Source organism: Bombina bombina, chromosome 1 (genome assembly GCF_027579735.1).
Source record: "Bombina bombina isolate aBomBom1 chromosome 1, aBomBom1.pri, whole genome shotgun sequence".
Taxonomy (NCBI): Eukaryota; Metazoa; Chordata; class Amphibia; order Anura; family Bombinatoridae; genus Bombina; species Bombina bombina.
In genome coordinates this window covers 1,491,630,201-1,491,648,962 of record NC_069499.1, presented here as the reverse complement: position 1 = coordinate 1,491,648,962, position 18,762 = coordinate 1,491,630,201, and the positions used below count along the sequence as shown (strand labels likewise).

The 18,762-nt window shown below is 38.6% G+C and overlaps 1 protein-coding gene across 1 annotated transcript in view; it reads left to right on the top strand.

Moving 5' to 3' along the window:
• The window catches only part of UTP6 (UTP6 small subunit processome component), a 77,591-nt gene extending 59,557 nt beyond the window's left edge, over positions 1 to 18,034 (top strand). The window contains exons 17-19 of the mRNA XM_053696379.1: positions 1,878 to 1,944; positions 3,264 to 3,336; positions 17,799 to 18,034. Coding sequence (XP_053552354.1) covers positions 1,878 to 1,944; positions 3,264 to 3,336; positions 17,799 to 17,956 — 298 coding nt within the window. The 3' untranslated portion in view covers positions 17,957 to 18,034. The remainder of the gene's footprint in view (positions 1 to 1,877; positions 1,945 to 3,263; positions 3,337 to 17,798) is intronic.
• The last annotated feature ends 728 nt before the right edge of the window (positions 18,035 to 18,762 follow it).

Genomic DNA, 18,762 nt, shown 5'->3' with positions numbered 1-18,762 from the left:
ACCTGATAAATTTATTTCTTTTTAGACACAATGAGTCCACGGCCCGCCCTGTTATCTGAGACAGGTTTTTATTTTTTGGTTAAACCTCAGTCACCTCTGCGCCTTAGCTTTTCCTTTCTCTTCCTAACTTTGGTCGAATGACTGTAGTGGGAGGGAAGGGATATACAGCTCTGCAGTGGTGCTCTGCTATATATACAGCTCTGCTGTGGTGCTCTTTGCCTCCTCCTGCTGACCAGGAGGCATAATCCCACAAGTAAGGATGAAATCCGTGGACTCATCGTGTCTAAAAAGAAACAAATTTATCAGATAAGCATACTTTTTCTTTTCATTAAAATTGGCAGTTTTTTTCTGTAAACCTCAAGCACCTTTTCACGCTTGTGTTTCTTCCTTTTACATTTCCTTTGGCGGAATGACTGGGGGTTATAGCTAAGGCAGATACGCTTAACAGCTTTGCTGGGGTGCTCTATGCCTCCTGCTGGCCAGGAGTTGAATATGCCACTAGTAATTGGAATAAAGTTGTGGCCTCTCCATGTCTGGAAATAAATAAATACATTTATCAGGTAAGCATAAATTTAGTTTTTATTATTTGCTTGCCATACCCTCGTATTAACATATTTGCTAGGGGTTATCAGTTACATTTCATAAATCCCCCCCCCCCCCCCCACAAAGGTTTTGTTTTAGGCCAAAATTCCTATGAACACACTCTCTTCCACATTTAGGTTGGTGATTATGCGTAAACCATTTTCAGTGTAATACATAGGGTCACAGTCCTGAGTGTGTCTTGTCAGAGTATAGGATGTCTGACCACTGCTGTTCCTTATGTGTTTTTTTTCAAGTCTTTTACCACCACCTATATATTAGTCATGGAATTTTTTTTCTCCAGTATGTATGTATGTATATGTGTGTGTGTGTATATATACAGCGTGTGTGTGTGTATGTATATATGTATTTATGTGTATATAATATATATATATACTATGCAAAAAAGGCAGCACTCAAAAATTTAGCTTTTAATAATACAAAAAGTAAAAATCTTGGGATATATATATATATTCACTGTATATATACATATATATATATATACTCACTGTATATATATATATATATATATATATATATATATACTCACTGTATATATGTATATATATATATATATATATATATATATATATATATATATATATATATATTCACTGTATATATACAACACACAGCAGATTCACAGTAATGTTTAAAAGCAAAACTGGGGAAGTCTGTTACATTTGGTGCCAAAGGATCAAGCCCAGGACCACAACAAGGTCTCCCCCTTCCTGGGACCCTAAACCAGCACCCACACAATGCATACTTAGAAACAAACCAACTGTGTTTTGTATTTGCATAGCGGAGGTTACAAAAGCCTGTGTCACCCTGGGAGGATCCCAGTTGGTTTGTTGGGAAGTATGCATTGTGTGGGTGCTGGTTTAGGGTCCCAGGAAGGGGGAGACCTTGTCGTGGTCCTGGGCTTGATCCTTGGGTGCCAAATGTAACAGACTTCCCCCAGTTTTGCTTTTAAACATTACTGTGAATCTGCTGGCGAGTGCCAGGTTTTCTGTGTGTTGTGTTGATAATGTTTGTAATGCTTCCCTGCGGGCCTGTCACCCAGGCTGCTCTGGGGCAAACTTGCTGGGTTGCTGGGAACTTTGCAGCTGCCTGTCAGTGTTCAGGGCTGTGGAGTTTGCTGTGGCTTAGGATGTGTACCCAGTCCAGTCTGTGAGTGTGGTCCATTCCTGTGTTTATATATATATATATATATAGTGTATTATGCAATATACTTTCTTCTTTTTTTTTCCCCACACACATTTTAATGTTTTTTGCTCATTTTTATTTATCTCTTTTAGTTTACATGAGAATCGTCCTTTCTCTGTGGAGTTTTTCCAGAAGATGATCTATATTGAAAAGCAGGAAGTGAGTTTTGTTGAAGTAAATCACATAATTAACATCAAGCTAACATTCTGCATATTAATCATTTTGATGTTGAATACCATTACTAAAAACGCTTTTGATACGCAATTAGAAACTTGCTAGTGGGGCATCACTGTCCACTGGTATAACTTTGGATGTTGTCCTTAACAGCCGCAGACCAGTTGTATACAAATGTGCACATTCTGTTTAGTTTCAAAATCCAAATCAACCTCTAGGCTTATTCTTTTCACATTTGAAATAGGGCTTGTTCATATACATGATATCTCTTTATTTTTATATGAGTAGAGGCACCTGGTAGCCCCTATGTGTAGATCGAAGTTATATAACTATATCCTTATTTATAAGAGAATATAAATATAGAGTTTAGACGAAAACACACTATTGTTTACAACCTCCTTAATTTTTTATGATAAATATGCACCTTTTTGAGTTCTCAAGTCATGAGAGATATATATATATATATATATATATATATATATATATATATATATATATATATATATATATATATATATATATATATATATATATATAAATATAAAAAAAAAAATTAAAATTATGGGGGGGAGATAAAAAACTGAAATTAAAATCCTCCATGTCTCAAAATTAAATCAATGTAAATATTTGCATAGGAAATTAGTACATCTAAGCAAGTATCCCCGCTTGCCCCCAGAAATTCTTAATATGCAATGTTTCCAATGCACAAGAGAATTGTGGGTAAGATATGCAAATTAAAAATAAAAAGAACGAAACAGGCTTGTATAGTGAGTGATTTCTGGTTTGCTGTCATATTCCTGTTTAAAAGGATCGCTGTGTTAAAACAGTATTTTTGAAGCAAAAAAACTGAGAATTTGCATACCTAATTTGCATATCTTACCCACAATTCTCTTGTGCATTGGAAACATTGCATATTAAGAATTTCTGGGGGCAAGCGGGGATACTTGCTTAGATGTACTAATTTCCTATGCAAATATTTACATTTATTTATATATATATATATATATATATATATATATATATATATATATATATATATATATATATATATATATATATATATATATATATATATATATATATATATATATATATATATATATACACACACATAAAATAATAGCATTGTTTTAATCTGCAGGGTCTACTTAAAAATTGTAGGTTTCTCACTGAAAAATGGCCTATAGTGGGGATTAAAAGTCAACCTTATCTAAAAAAACTACAAAACTACTCGGCACAGGGGGTGGAAATTACAGTGTTTACGGGGTTAATTTTTTTAACGTATTTTTCTGTTCATATTTAAGGAATCGTGCAGAATGCAGAATTTACGAGAATACTATGAACGGGCGCTAAGGGAGTTTGGCTCCACAAATCCAGGTATTCTGCAGAAAAAGTTACACTTCTAAATACCCTAACACTTTCTCATCACTAGAACAGCTGGCAAATGTTAGGGGAAATTGAGTATATACAGAAAATATATTAATCAGTTTCCCCTAAATAGAAGTGGAATAGAGTAATAATAATCGCACAGCTTTTTTTTTTATACATATAAATAATCTTTACATATTCAAAAAAGAAATTTGAACTGGCATCTGCAGCATCTATAAACACATTTAGGGCCAGATTACAAGTGGAGCGCTAATTAACGATCCTGCTCGAGCGTTAAATGCTCTAGAAGTTCAGCTTTTTGCACTCATTTCAGAAAGTAAACTGTTTTAGATTGTGTGCTAACCTGGCAAACGCAAAATGCCGAACTTACAATATCGCACGTGTGTTAACATATTCCCCCAAGTCAATAGAGAAAAAAAAAAAATGATGCTTATCTGATTTCTTTCATGTAATTAACAAGAGTCCATGAGCTAGTGACGTATGGGATATACATTCCTACCAGGAGGGGCAAAGTTTCCCAAACCTTAAAATGCCTATAAATACACCCCTCACCACACCCACAAATCAGTTTTACAAACTTTGCCTCCAAGGGAGGTGGTGAAGTAAGTTTGTGCTAGATTCTACGTTGATATGCGCTCCGCAGCAAGTTGGAGCCCGGTTTTCCTCTCAGCGTGCAGTGAATGTCAGAGGGATGTGAGGAGAGTATTGCCTATTGAATGCAGTGATCTCCTTCTACGGGGTCTATTTCATAAGGTTCTCTGTTATCGGTCGTAGAGATTCATCTCTTACCTCCCTTTTCAGATCGACGATATACTCTTATATTTACCATTTCCTCTACTGATTCTCGTTTCAGTACTGGTTTGGCTTTCTACAAACATGTAGATGAGTGTCCTGGGGTAAGTAAGTCTTATTTTCTGTGACACTCTAAGCTATGGTTGGGCACTTTATTTATAAAGTTCTAAATATATGTATTCAAACATTTATTTGCCTTGACTCAGAATGTTCAACTTTCCTTATTTCCAGACAGTCAGTTTCATATTTGGGATTATGCTTTAAATTATCATATTTTGTCTTACCTCAAAAATTTGACTTTTTTCCCTGTGGGCTGTTAGGCTCGCGGGGGCTGAAAATGCTTCATTTTATTGCGTCATTTTTGGCGCGGATTTTTTTGGCGCAAAAATTCATTTCCGTTTCCGGCGTCATACGTGTCGCCGGAAGTTGCGTCATTTTTTGACGTTATTTTGCGCCAAAAATGTCGGCGTTCCGGATGTGGCGTCATTTTTGGCGCCAAAAGCATTTAGGCGCCAAATAATGTGGGCGTCTTATTTGGCGCCAAAAAATATGGGCGTCGCTTTTGTCTCCACATTATTTCAGTCTCATTTTCATTTGCTTCTGGTTGCTAGAAGCTTGATGTTTGGCATTTTTTTCCCATTCCTGAAACTGTCTTATAAGGAATTTGATTTATTTTGCTTTATATGTTGTTTTTTCTCTTACATATTGCAAGATGTCTCACGTTGCATCTGAGCCAGAAGATACTACAGGAAAACCACTGCCTGCTGGATCTACCAAAGCTAAGTGTATCTGCTGTAAACTTTTGGTAGCTATTTCTCCAGCTGTTGTTTGTATTAATTGTCATGACAAACTTGTTAAAGCAGATAATATTTCCTTTAGTGATGTACCATTGCCTGTTGCAGTTCCCTCAACATCTAAGGTGCAGAATGTTCCTGATAACATAAGAGATTTTGTTTCTGAATCCATAAAGAAGGCTTTGTCTGTTATTTCTCCTTCTAGTAAACGTAAAAAGTCTTTTAAATCTTCTCTCTCTACAGATGAATTTTTAAATGAACACCATCATTCTGATTCTTTGGACTCTTCTAGTTCAGAGGATTCTGTCTCAGAGATTGATGCTGATAAATCTTCATATTTATTTAAGATGGAATTTATTCGCTCTTTACTTAAAGAAGTACTAATTGCTTTAGAAATAGAGGATTCTAGTCCTCTTGATACTAATTCTATACGTTTGGATAAGGTTTTTAAAGCTCCTGCGGTTATTCCAGAAGTCTTTCCTGTTCCTAATGCTATTTCTGCAGTAATTGCTAAGGAATGGGATAAATTGGGTAATTCATTTACTCCTTCTAAACGTTTTAAGCAATTATATCCTGTTCCGCCTGACAGGTTAGAATTTTGGGACAAAATCCCTAAAGTTGATGGGGCTATTTCTACCCTTGCTAAACGTACTACCATTCCTACGTCAGATGGTACCTCGTTTAAGGATCCTTTAGATAGAAAAATTGAATCTTTTCTAAGAAAAGCTTATCTATGTTCAGGTAATCTTCTTAGACCTGCTATATCATTGGCTGATGTTGCTGCAGCTTCAACTTTTTGGTTGGAAACTCTAGCGCAACAAGTAACAAATCGTGATTCTCATGATATTATTATTCTTCTCCAGCATGCTAATAATTTCATCTGTGATGCCATTTTTGATATTATTAGAGTTGATGTTAGATTTATGTCTCTGGCTATCTTAGCCAGAAGAGCTTTATGGCTTAAGACTTGGAATGCTGATATGGCTTCTAAATCAACTCTACTTTCTATTTCTTTCCAGGGAAACAAATTATTTGGTTCTCAGTTGGATTCTATTATTTCAACTGTTACTGGTGGGAAAGGAACTTTTTTACCACAGGATAAAAAATCTAAAGGTAAAAACAGGGCTAACAATCGTTTTCGTTCCTTTCGTTTCAACAAAGAACAAAAGCCTGATCCTTCGTCCTCAGGAGCAGTTTCAGTTTGGAAACCATCTCCAGTCTGGAATAAATCCAAGCCTGCTAGAAAGGCAAAGCCTGCTTCTAAGTTCACATGAAGGTACGGCCCTCATTCCAGTTCAGCTGGTAGGGGGCAGGTTACGTTTTTTCAAAGAAATTTGGATCAAATCTGTTCACAATCTTTGGATTCAGAACATTGTTTCAGAAGGGTACAGAATTGGTTTCAAGATGAGACCTCCTGCAAAGAGATTTTTTCTTTCCCATGTCCCAGTAAATCCAGTGAAAGCTCAAGCATTTCTGAATTGTGTTTCAGATCTAGAGTTGGCTGGAGTAATTATGCCAGTTCCAGTTCCGGAACAGGGGATGGGGTTTTATTCAAATCTCTTCATTGTACCAAAGAAGGAGAATTCCTTCAGACCAGTTCTGGATCTAAAATTATTGAATCGTTATGTAAGGATACCAACGTTCAAGATGGTAACTGTAAGGACTATATTGCCTTTTGTTCAGCAAGGGAATTATATGTCCACAATAGATTTACAGGATGCATATCTGCATATTCCGATTCATCCAGATCATTATCAGTTCCTGAGATTCTCTTTTCTAGACAAGCATTACCAATTTGTGGCTCTACCGTTTGGCCTTGCTACAGCTCCAAGAATTTTCACAAAGATTCTCGGTGCCCTTCTGTCTGTAATCAGAGAACAGGGTATTGTGGTATTTCCTTATTTGGACGATATCTTGGTACTTGCTCCGTCTTTACATTTAGCAGAGTCTCATACGAATCGACTTGTGTTGTTTCTTCAAGATCATGGTTGGAGGATCAATTTACCAAAAAGTTCTTTGATTCCTCAAACAAGGGTAACCTTTCTGGGTTTCCAGATAGATTCAGTGTCCATGACTCTGTCTTTAACAGACAAGAGACGTCTAAAATTGATTACAGCTTGTCGAAACCTTCAGTCACAATCATTCCCTTCGGTAGCCTTATGCATGGAAATTCTAGGTCTTATGACTGCTGCATCGGACGCGATCCCCTTTGCTCGTTTTCACATGCGACCTCTTCAGCTCTGTATGCTGAACCAATGGTGCAGGGATTACACGAAGATATCTCAATTAATATCTTTAAAACCGATTGTTCGACACTCTCTAACGTGGTGGACAAATCACCATCGTTTAATTCAGGGGGCTTCTTTTGTTCTTCCGACCTGGACTGTAATTTCAACAGATGCAAGTCTCACAGGTTGGGGAGCTGTGTGGGGATCTCTGACGGCACAAGGAGTTTGGGAATCTCAGGAGGTGAGATTACCAATCAATATTTTGGAACTCCGTGCAATTTTCAGAGCTCTTCAGTTTTGGCCTCTTCTGAAGAGAGAATCGTTCATTTGTTTTCAGACAGTCAATGTCACAACTGTGGCATACATCAATCATCAAGGAGGGACTCACAGTCCTCTGGCTATGAAAGAAGTATCTCGAATTTTGGTTTGGGCGGAATCCAGCTCCTGTCTAATCTCTGCGGTTCATATCCCAGGTGTAGACAATTGGGAAGCGGATTATCTCAGTCGCCAAACGTTGCATCCGGGCGAATGGTCTCTTCACCCAGAGGTATTTCTTCAGATTGTTCAATTGTGGGGGCTCCCAGAGATAGATCTGATGGCCTCTCATCTAAACAAGAAACTTCCCAGGTATCTGTCCAGATCCCGGGATCCTCAGGCGGAGGCAGTGGATGCATTATCACTTCCTTGGAAGTATCATCCTGCCTATATCTTTCCGCCTCTAGTTCTTCTTCCAAGAGTAATCTCCAAGATTCTGAGGGAATGCTCGTTTGTTCTGCTAATAGCTCCGGCATGGCCTCACAGGTTTTGGTATGCGGATCTTGTCCGGATGGCATCTTGCCAGCCATGGACTCTTCCGTTAAGACCAGACCTTCTGTCACAAGGTCCTTTTTTCCATCCGGATCTGAAATCCTTAAATTTAAAGGTATGGAGATTGAACGCTTGATTCTTGGTCATAGAGGTTTCTCTGACTCCGTGATTAATACTATGTTACAGGCTCGTAAATCTGTATCTCGAGAGATATATTATAGAGTCTGGAAGACTTATATTTCATGGTGTCTTTCTCATCATTTTTCTTGGCATTCTTTTAGAATACCGAGAATTTTACAATTTCTTCAGGATGGTTTGGATAAGGGTTTGTCCGCAAGTTCTTTGAAAGGACAAATCTCTGCTCTTTCTGTTCTTTTTCACAGAAAGATTGCTATTCTTCCTGATATTCATTGTTTTGTACAAGCTTTGGTACGTATAAAACCTGTCATTAAGTCAATTTCTCCTCCTTGGAGTTTGAATTTGGTTCTGGGAGCTCTTCAAGCTCCTCCGTTTGAACCTATGCATTCATTGGACATTAAATTACTTTCTTGGAAAGTTTTGTTCCTTTTGGCCATCTCTTCTGCTAGAAGAGTTTCTGAATTATCTGCTCTTTCGTGTGAGTCTCCTTTTCTGATTTTTCATCAGGATAAGGCGGTGTTGCGAACTTCTTTTGAATTTTTACCTAAAGTTGTGAATTCCAACAACATTAGTAGAGAAATTGTGGTTCCTTCATTATGTCCTAATCCTAAGAATTCTAAGGAGAAATCATTGCATTCTTTGGATGTTGTTAGAGCTTTGAAATATTATGTTGAAGCTACGAAATCTTTCCGTAAGACTTCTAGTCTATTTGTTATCTTTTCCGGTTCTAGGAAAGGCCAGAAAGCTTCTGCCATTTCTTTGGCATCTTGGTTGAAATCTTTAATTCATCTTGCCTATGTTGAGTCGGGTAAAACTCCGCCTCAAAGAATTACAGCTCATTCTACTAGGTCAGTATCTACTTCCTGGGCGTTTAGGAATGAAGCTTCGGTTGACCAGATCTGCAAAGCAGCAACTTGGTCTTCTTTGCATACTTTTACTAAATTCTACCATTTTGATGTATTTTCTTCTTCTGAAGCAGTTTTTGGTAGAAAAGTTCTTCAGGCAGCGGTTTCAGTTTGAATCTTCTGCTTATGTTTTTTGTTAAACTTTATTTTGGGTGTGGATTATTTTCAGCAGGAATTGGCTGTCTTTATTTTATCCCTCCCTCTCTAGTGACTCTTGTGTGGAAAGATCCACATCTTGGGTAGTCATTATCCCATACGTCACTAGCTCATGGACTCTTGTTAATTACATGAAAGAAAACATAATTTATGTAAGAACTTACCTGATAAATTCATTTCTTTCATATTAACAAGAGTCCATGAGGCCCACCCTTTTTTGTGGTGGTTATGATTTTTTTGTATAAAGCACAATTATTCCAATTCCTTATTTTATATGCTTCGCACTTTTTCTTATCACCCCACTTCTTGGCTATTCGTTAAACTGATTTGTGGGTGTGGTGAGGGGTGTATTTATAGGCATTTTAAGGTTTGGGAAACTTTGCCCCTCCTGGTAGGAATGTATATCCCATACGTCACTAGCTCATGGACTCTTGTTAATATGAAAGAAATGAATTTATCAGGTAAGTTCTTACATAAATTATGTTTTCTTTCTTTACGGATATGGAGAGTCCATGACGTCATTCAATTACTAGTGGGAATATCACTCCTGGCCAGCAGGAGGAGGCAAAGAGCACCACAGCAAAGCTGTTAAGTGTCACTCCCCTACCCATAATCCCCAGTCATTCGACCAAAGGGAAATGGAAAAAGAAATAACGCAAGGTGTAGAGGTGGCTGAGGCTTAGTCAAAATTAACTGTTTTAATAAAGGGTGAGGTCGTGGACTCTCCATATCCGGAAAGAAAGAAATTTATCAGGTAAGCATACATTTTGTTTTCTTTCCTAAGATATGGAGAGTCCACAACGTCATTCAATAATTAGAGGGAACCAATACCCAAGCTAGAGGACACAGAATGAACAGGAAGGGAGAACAAGACAGGCAGACCTAAACAGAAGGCACCACCGCTTGAAGAACCTTTCTTCCAAAAGAGGCCTCAGCCGAGGCAAAAGTTGCAGTCTTGCAAATCTTTTCCACAGAAGCTTCATTTTTGAAAGCCCAAGAAGAGGAGACAGCCCTAGTCAATGGACAGCAGCCTCATAAGCAAAAAGTTGTGCAACAGACGTTCTTTATGAGAAGGAGGATTGGAACAGAGAGAAGGAACAACAATTTCCTGATTAATATTTCTATCTGAAACCACTTTAGGGAGAAACCCCAATTAAGTACGAAGAACCACCTTATCCGCATGAAAGATAAGGTAAGGCGAATCACACTGCAAAGCCGAGACAACCGAAACTCTCCGAGCAGAAGAGATAGCAGTAAGAAACAAAATCTTCCAAGATAGCAACTGAATATCTATGGAATGCATTGGCTCAAACGGAGTCTGCTGCAAAACTTTAAGAACAAGATTATGGCTCCGAGGAGGAGCAACAGGTTTAAACATAGGCCTGATTCTGACCAGGGCCTGACAAAAAGATTGAACATCTTGCACATCCACTAGACGCTTGTGTAACAAAATATATAATGCAGAAATCTGACCTTTTATAGAACTGACTGACAACCCTTTCTCCAGACCATCCTGGAGTAAAGACAAAATTCTAGGAAACCTGACCCTACTCCAAGAGTAGCCCTTAGATTCACACCAATAAAGGTATTTAGGCCATACCTTATGGTAAATTTTTCGAGTAACAGACTTGTGAGCCTGGATCATGATCTTAATGACCGACTCAGAAAGTCCACGCTTAGACTGAACTAAGTGTTCAATATCCAAGCAGTCAGCTTCAGATAAACTAGATTTAGATGGAGGGATGGACCCTGAGTTAGAAGGTCCTTCCTCAGAGGAAACCTCCAAGGCGGCCGAGATGACGGCTTCACTAGGTCTGCATACCAGATCCTGCGAGGCCATGCAAGAGCTATTAGAATTGAGTTGAAAAGTTCCCTCTTTTTTGGGAACCACAGACAGATTTGAATAGAATCCTAGACCCTGTTCCCTTACTGGAACTGGAACAATCACTCCCAAGGAGGAAAGGTCCTGAACGTAGTTCAAAAATGCCTATCTTTTTACCTGGTCTGCAGATAATCTTAAAAGATAGAATCTGCCCCTGGGAGGAAAAGTTTGGAATTCTATGTTGTAACCCTGAGATACTATGTCCACAGCCCAAGGATCTTGGGACATCTCATATCCATGCTTGACAAAACGGGGAACGCCTGCACCCCACTTGATCCGATCCCGGACGGGGGCCGACCCATCATGCTGACTTAGACTCAGCTGAGGGTTTCTTTGATTGCTTCCCCTTGTTTTAAGACTGTGATTGGGCTTCCAAGAGGACTTTGACTGCTCCTGCTTGGAAGAGGGAGAGGAAGACTTTTGACCTTTTGAAGTTACGAGAGGAAAGAAAATTACTTTGACGCCCTTTAGGTCTGTTCTTCTTATATTGTGGTAGAAAAGACCCTTTTCCACCCGTAATATCAGAAATTATTTCTGCCAGACCAGGTCCAAACAAGGCTTTACCCTTGTAAGGAAGCGCCAGAAGCTTGGACTTGGAGGTAACATCAGCTGACCAAGAGACAGTGAAGCCAGACATCTTGGCTCCCAGTCTAATAATTTGCAAGTTAGCATCAGAAATAAATGAATTGGCTAGTTTGAGAGCCTTAATCCTATCTTGTATCTCCTTCAACGGAGTCTCTACTAAAATTGATTCAGACAAGGCATTGCACCATTAAGATGCAGCACTTGCTACTGTGACAATACAGACTGCAGGTTACCATTAAAGACCCCTATGAACATACATGTTTTTTAAATACGTGCAAAGGTTTGGAGGCGCAGGTTCACAAAGGAGGGCTCACATTCATGCTTGACCAATCTGCGTGGAAAGATTCAGTCATGCAGTATCCACCAACATGTGTGCAATGAGTAATATTTACTCACAGGATAGTTGGGTGTTCGGCTCCTTAGTAAAATCCAAGCATTTCACTTGTAAGGTAAAAAAGGTTTCTTTTATTGCTAAACGCGTTTCAACGGCAACAGTCAGTCTTTCTCAAGAGCGATTAAAATCAGTAAAAAGTATGCTAACAAAGTGCATACTTTTTCAAATAAGCCTCCAGCAACTTGTCCATGGGATCCTTAAAAGGAGCAGCTATCCTCCTATAGGGAACGTAGTTCTCTTAGCCAGAGTATAAATAGCCCCTTCTACTTCAGGCACCGTGCACAATGAGTCTTTAATGGAGTCGGCAACAAGAAACATCTTTTTAAAAATGGGAGTCAGGGAGAAAGATATCCCTGGCTTCTCCCATTCCTGTGAAATAATCTCTGTCACACGGTCTGGAACAGGAAACACTTCCACAGAGGAAGGAACATCATAGTATTTAAGTTAACTAGATTTTTTTTTTTTAGGGTTGACAACGACAGAAGTATCGGAGTCGTACAAAGTAGCCAATACCTCCTTTAACAGTACACAAAGGTGTTCAAGCTTAAATTTGAAGTTTACTTCTTCAGTATCAGATGAAGGAATTATATTGTCCGAATCTGAGATTTCACCCTCAGAGGCTACCGACGCATCCTCCTCATCAGACTTATAAGGGAGGGCAACCTGTGTAGCAGTAGGTGGAACAGAAACCTTACTATCTGAACATCTAATTTTCCTCTTGCATTTTCCCAGCATAGGAAAAGCAGATGATACCGCAGAAGATACCTGTGCAGCAAAATCTGCAGGCAAATAAACTTATCCAGAAGGCTGAGAGGAACTGCAGGGCACTCTATGCGACGCCATAAAGGCTTGGGACGTTTGAGGAGAAAGCTGTGGCATTGCCCGAACCGCATCATCCTGAGACATTGGGCTCAGAGGGCAACAATTTATCTTTAAATTGAAGTGTTCTAGCTAAGCATGCAGCACAGAATTGCATAGGCAAAACAATTTGTGCCAAGGCATAACAAGCATTTGTCAAAAGACACGGTCTTGGTCCATGTCCATATACTGTCCATAATACTAAATAAAAAATTCCCCAAATTGTAGAAATTATTTTTTAATACCGCAGCCGCTTAAAGTGAAAGTCAATTTCGATGAATTAGTGCCTAGTTTTTAATAATCCAAAAACAAGGGCACTTTAATTCATCAAAATTTACATTTCACTTGTTTTCTTCAAAAACTTTTAATCCTGACAGCTGCTGCTGCTCTTCTTCCGCCCGTTGCAAGCCCTCTTCGCGGATCCAAAATGACGAATCCGGCTTCCACCAATCACAGCGTTGCCTCAGGCCATGGAACAGGAAACACTTCCACAGAGGAAGGAACATCATAGTATTTAAGTTTACTAGATTTTTTTTTTTTAGGGTTGACAACGACAGAAGTATCGGAGTCGTACAAAGTAGCCAATACCTCCTTTAACAGTACACAAAGGTGTTCAAGCTTAAATTTGAAGTTTACTTCTTCAGTATCAGATGAAGGAATTATATTGTCCGAATCTGAGATTTCACCCTCAGAGGCTACCGACGCATCCTCCTCATCAGACTTATAAGGGAGGGCAACCTGTGTAGCAGTAGGTGGAACAGAAACCTTACTATCTGAACATCTAATTTTCCTCTTGCATTTTCCCAGCATAGGAAAAGCAGATGATACCGCAGAAGATACCTGTGCAGCAAAATCTGCAGGCAAATAAACTTATCCAGAAGGCTGAGAGGAACTGCAGGGCACTCTATGCGACGCCATAAAGGCTTGGGACGTTTGAGGAGAAAGCTGTGGCATTGCCCGAACCGCATCATCCTGAGACATTGGGCTCAGAGGGCAACAATTTATCTTTAAATTGAAGTGTTCTAGCTAAGCATGCAGCACAGAATTGCATAGGCAAAACAATTTGTGCCAAGGCATAACAAGCATTTGTCAAAAGACACGGTCTTGGTCCATGTCCATATACTGTCCATAATACTAAATAAAAAATTCCCCAAATTGTAGAAATTATTTTTTAATACCGCAGCCGCTTAAAGTGAAAGTCAATTTCGATGAATTAGTGCCTAGTTTTTAATAATCCAAAAACAAGGGCACTTTAATTCATCAAAATTTACATTTCACTTGTTTTCTTCAAAAACTTTTAATCCTGACAGCTGCTGCTGCTCTTCTTCCGCCCGTTGCAAGCCCTCTTCGCGGATCCAAAATGACGAATCCGGCTTCCACCAATCACAGCGTTGCCTCAGGCCATGATTCCCCCCGGGGGGGAAGCCGTGATTGGAGGAAGCCGAATTCATCATTTCTGACATATGAAGAGGCTGTCAGGATTAAAAGGTAAGTTTTTGAAGAAAACCAGTGGAATGTCAATTTTTGATTAAAGGGACAGTATACACCAATTTTCATATAATTGCATGTAATAGACACTACTATAAAGAATAAGATGCACAGATACTGATATAAAAATCCAGTATAAAACCATTTAAAAATTTACTTGGAAGCTCTCAGTTTAGCTCTGTTGAAAAGGTAGTTGGAAAGCCCACTGCAAGTGGGAAATAAGACACTCCCCCTTCTTTTGCATATGAATAGACCCTTTACACAAACAGGAGCAAGCTGGAGTAGGTATCTGACGGTATTCTCCCAAAACTTTGGAGCCTTACTCATAACACTTATACACAATTTGGCTGCCAGAAGTCTCTAAAACGATCTAATAGTAGATCGACACTGAAGAGACTGAAATTCAATTACGCCGCTCCGCACCGTGAGTATCCAACAGCAAAGTCGTCACATGTCCGGCAGAGAGAGGAAACTATGCAAGTAAAAGGCTCGCGTTTCCCTCTGCCTACAACACCGGAGCTTAATTTACACAAACGCTCAAGCAGTCTGACAGCCTGTTCTAGCTAAGCAAGCAAAAAAAACTACTGCCAAATTTTAAGTTTATACATAAATCCCTGGCTTTCTGTACCATGGGCAGCAATGTGTTAGGAAGTTGTGAGGTAGTCCTTGCTTTGTTTCCTAACTGCTTAAAAGCCACCACTACTCTACTGATGACATTGACGTGGACTCAGCCAAATTTCTTGCTTTCAGGGAAAAGTACCCGAAAAAGGAATTCATTTCTTCAGACACCAAACTTCACCTCCTCCATTGACAGAGGCAAAGAGAATGACTGTGGATTATGGGTAGGGGAGTGACACTTAACAGCTTTGCTGTGGTGCTCTTTGCTTCCTCCTGCTGGCCAGGAGTGATATTCCCACTAGTAATTGAATGACGTTGTGGACTCTCCAAATCCTAGGAAAGAAAAGAGGGGTGGAAATAACATACAAAGTAGAACAGAGCAGGCACTGTCTATGAATAAGTGCCACTAGGGGGCGTGAAACGCGTCAGACTCTGGGCCTGTTCTCTGCTTTAATTTGGCTTCATAAGAGCGCTCGGCTTATGCTGATTTTGTCTGTTTTGTATCGATACATTTTTTATTTTTTTATGCACACAATCCCCTAGCAGTGCCTGCTCTGTTTTACTTTGTATTTCTATACTTAGTGGCTTGATTCCGCCACTGCTACGGCACTCTGTGGTTGTTAGAGGTGTGTTTGGATAACCTTGTAACAGGATTCACTTCCGCTATTGAGGAGAAGAGGATCGGAAGCTGCCAAGACTACTCTCATGTGCTCTAACCCGACGTGAAAATATTTAATATTTCAATGTTCTTCACATAGCAGAATATGTTGTATTTATATTTCTCTATATGACGTTTTTTTTTTTTTTGCAGAACATTGGCATGTCAAATATTTACAGTAAATATATACTGACACTATTGAACATGAATATTGCATAAATGTGTTTTTACATGTTTTCATCTACTTAACTGCAAAGGGCTCTATATATTTGTCTGTAAATACATAGTACACACACACATTTTTAGAGATGTATCGCAATGTTAAAGCCCTCTGCCTTTTTCCCCCCTCCTAACAAACACCTGAGATCTCATGTCTTTAAACCTTTATAACTTTTTTGTGCAACAGTTATTATTAGTGTAAGTGTGGTGTGTTTTTTGTGCAACTTTGTTTTGTTGTGCGAAACAGTTAAGCAGAGCTCTGAGGACATGGTAATCATTCTAGCATAAATCGTGATTTCGCTCACGTGATCACGTTTACTTTCATCTCGCAATACCAGCGGAAAACCAGACTAGCACAAAAACCCTCGATAAACCCCTTATCACTCGCTCAAACGTTTGCATTCTATTTGTTATCTGGCCCTTAATTCATTACTCACTACTTTCCTTTTTCTTTGCTTTTATAGAAAAAAAAATCCAATGGATTGTTTTGTGCTCTTTATTCAGTAAAGAGATAGGAAACCCAAAAATGATAGTTTGTGATTTAGACAGAGCATACAATGTAAAAAACAACAACTTTCCAGTTTACTTCTATTATACAATTTACTTAGTTCCCATGGTATTCTTTGTTGAAGAGATACCTAGGTGGGCATCTGGAACACTACATGGCAGGAAATAGTGCTGCCCTCTATAACATTCTTGTGAAACTGTTGCCATATAGTGTTCCTGACACTGAGCTTATGTCCCAGCTATTTAACAAAAGATACCAAGAAAACAAAAAAATCATACTGGAAGTAAATTAGAAAGTTGTTTAAAATGACATCCTCTATCTGAAACATGAAAGAAAAAATTGGGTTTTCATGTCACTTTAATGTGGAGGTGTGTTCCAATCCAACAGTAGAATTTGAGCTATCATGATCAGCCAGTGGACAACCGACACTTGAGTAAAAGATATACTATTAAAATTGGTATTGAAAAGTGTTTTTGTTTACAGCTTTAGATTTGCTTAATTGGTGGACTTTAAAGTGAAAGTCAATCCTAGCGTTTGTGAAATGCCTAGGGTTGACCATTGAAACAAAGGTGACTTTCATTCATGAAGTGTAAAATACTTCATGCTGAAAACTCCTTTACTTGTTTCAAGCGTTCACCATTCTGGCACCCTTGGTAGCTGGATTTCCAGCACGCTATTTGCTAAGAGGTGGAAACGTCACCTCTCTAGCAAAACGGCCTTCTGCCGTGGGCTGCCTGAACAGCTCAGAACGGCCAATGCTTGAAACTATTAAAGAGCTTTCTACATGAAGTATTGTTTATCTTCATGAATGAAAGTCCCCCTTTATTTCTCTCAATAGTCAATCCTAGCATTTCACAAACGCTAGAATTGACTTTCAATTTAATTTTTGAGGACATAAAGTTAGCTGTTCATATTCTTTGGTCAGAGAAAAATTGCTAAGTATGTTTTGTTTGTCTGTACTGTTTAGCTGTGTGATTTTTTTTAAATTGATAAAATACTGGGCATTTCAAAATCTGTTAGATTTAGTACATATGTTCATGTGTTAGATCTGTTAGATTTAGTACATATGTTCATGTGTTAGATCTGTTAGATTTAGTACATATGTTCATGTGTTAGATCTGTTAGATTTAGTACATATGTTCATGTGTTAGATCTGTTAGATTTAGTACATATGTTCATGTGTTAGATCTGTTAGATTTAGTACATATGTTCATGTGTTAGATCTGTTAGATTTAGTACATATGTTCATGTGTTAGATCTGTTAGATTTAGTACATATGTTCATGTGCTAATTTATATTGTAAGGGTTGAGATGGCTTCTCCACCAACAGTGTACACTCTAGTCTAAAGATTCTGTGTTGAGCATCTGGTATCTTGATCGGGTTTAGTATCACAATCCATTATGTATTTTTATTTCCTAGACCTCTGGTTGGATTATATAAAAGAAGAACTTACTCATTCTGAAGGCAAACCTGAAAACTGTGGTCCAATTCACTGGAGAGCGATGAAGATGCTGCAGGGAGATGATGTGGAGCATTTTGTTTCCAAATACACTTTGTTGCAAACCGGACACTTGTAGGGAAAATATCTATGTAGTAATCATCTTTTTTTCTAATGTTTGTACAAAAATCTTGACAGTAAATATGTTCTTATTTGACATTTGTGTTGTGTTCTTTTCCCCCCCTTAAATTGTTTATTTGATACAGGCATTTTGGTGGGGAAGTGGTTATATGACAAGTTCACTTTGTATTCAAATATTTTATACAGGTTCAAATCCCTATGAATTCTGAAATCTAGACTCATTAATATATTTTAATTTATTAAAAATGACCCCCCAGTAAGTCACTATCTTTTCTGCCTATGTGATTGGTTTGGTTTTTGTGTTCTATAATAAGTCTATATTTATTTAAAACTATTATGCCTCTGATTGTAGTACTGTACTATCTTTCTGATGTACTGTGCATACAAAAGTATTAAAATATCAAACTACCTTTAGGTTTAGGTATAAGTTGTATCATGAGGTATCATGAAATATTGCCTAAATGACCTAAAATATTGTTCTTTAAACTTGGTCCCATCCCCTTTCTTAGCTGTTCCATTTTACAGATGCGAACATACAAATATTCTCAAATCCAAACTATTCCGAAATCCAGCATTTTCCAATCCTAAGCAGTTTAGATAAAGGGGCTGATTTACCAATGTCTGGCGGACATGATACGCTGTAGCGTATCATCTCCGTCGGACATCGCTGAATGCCGTCAGCGTATTTAACATTGCACAAGCAGTTCAGGTGAACTGCTTGTGCAATGCCGCCCCCTGCAGATTTGCGGCCAACCGGCTGCTAGCAGGGGGTGTCAATCAACCCAATCGTATAGGATTGGGCTG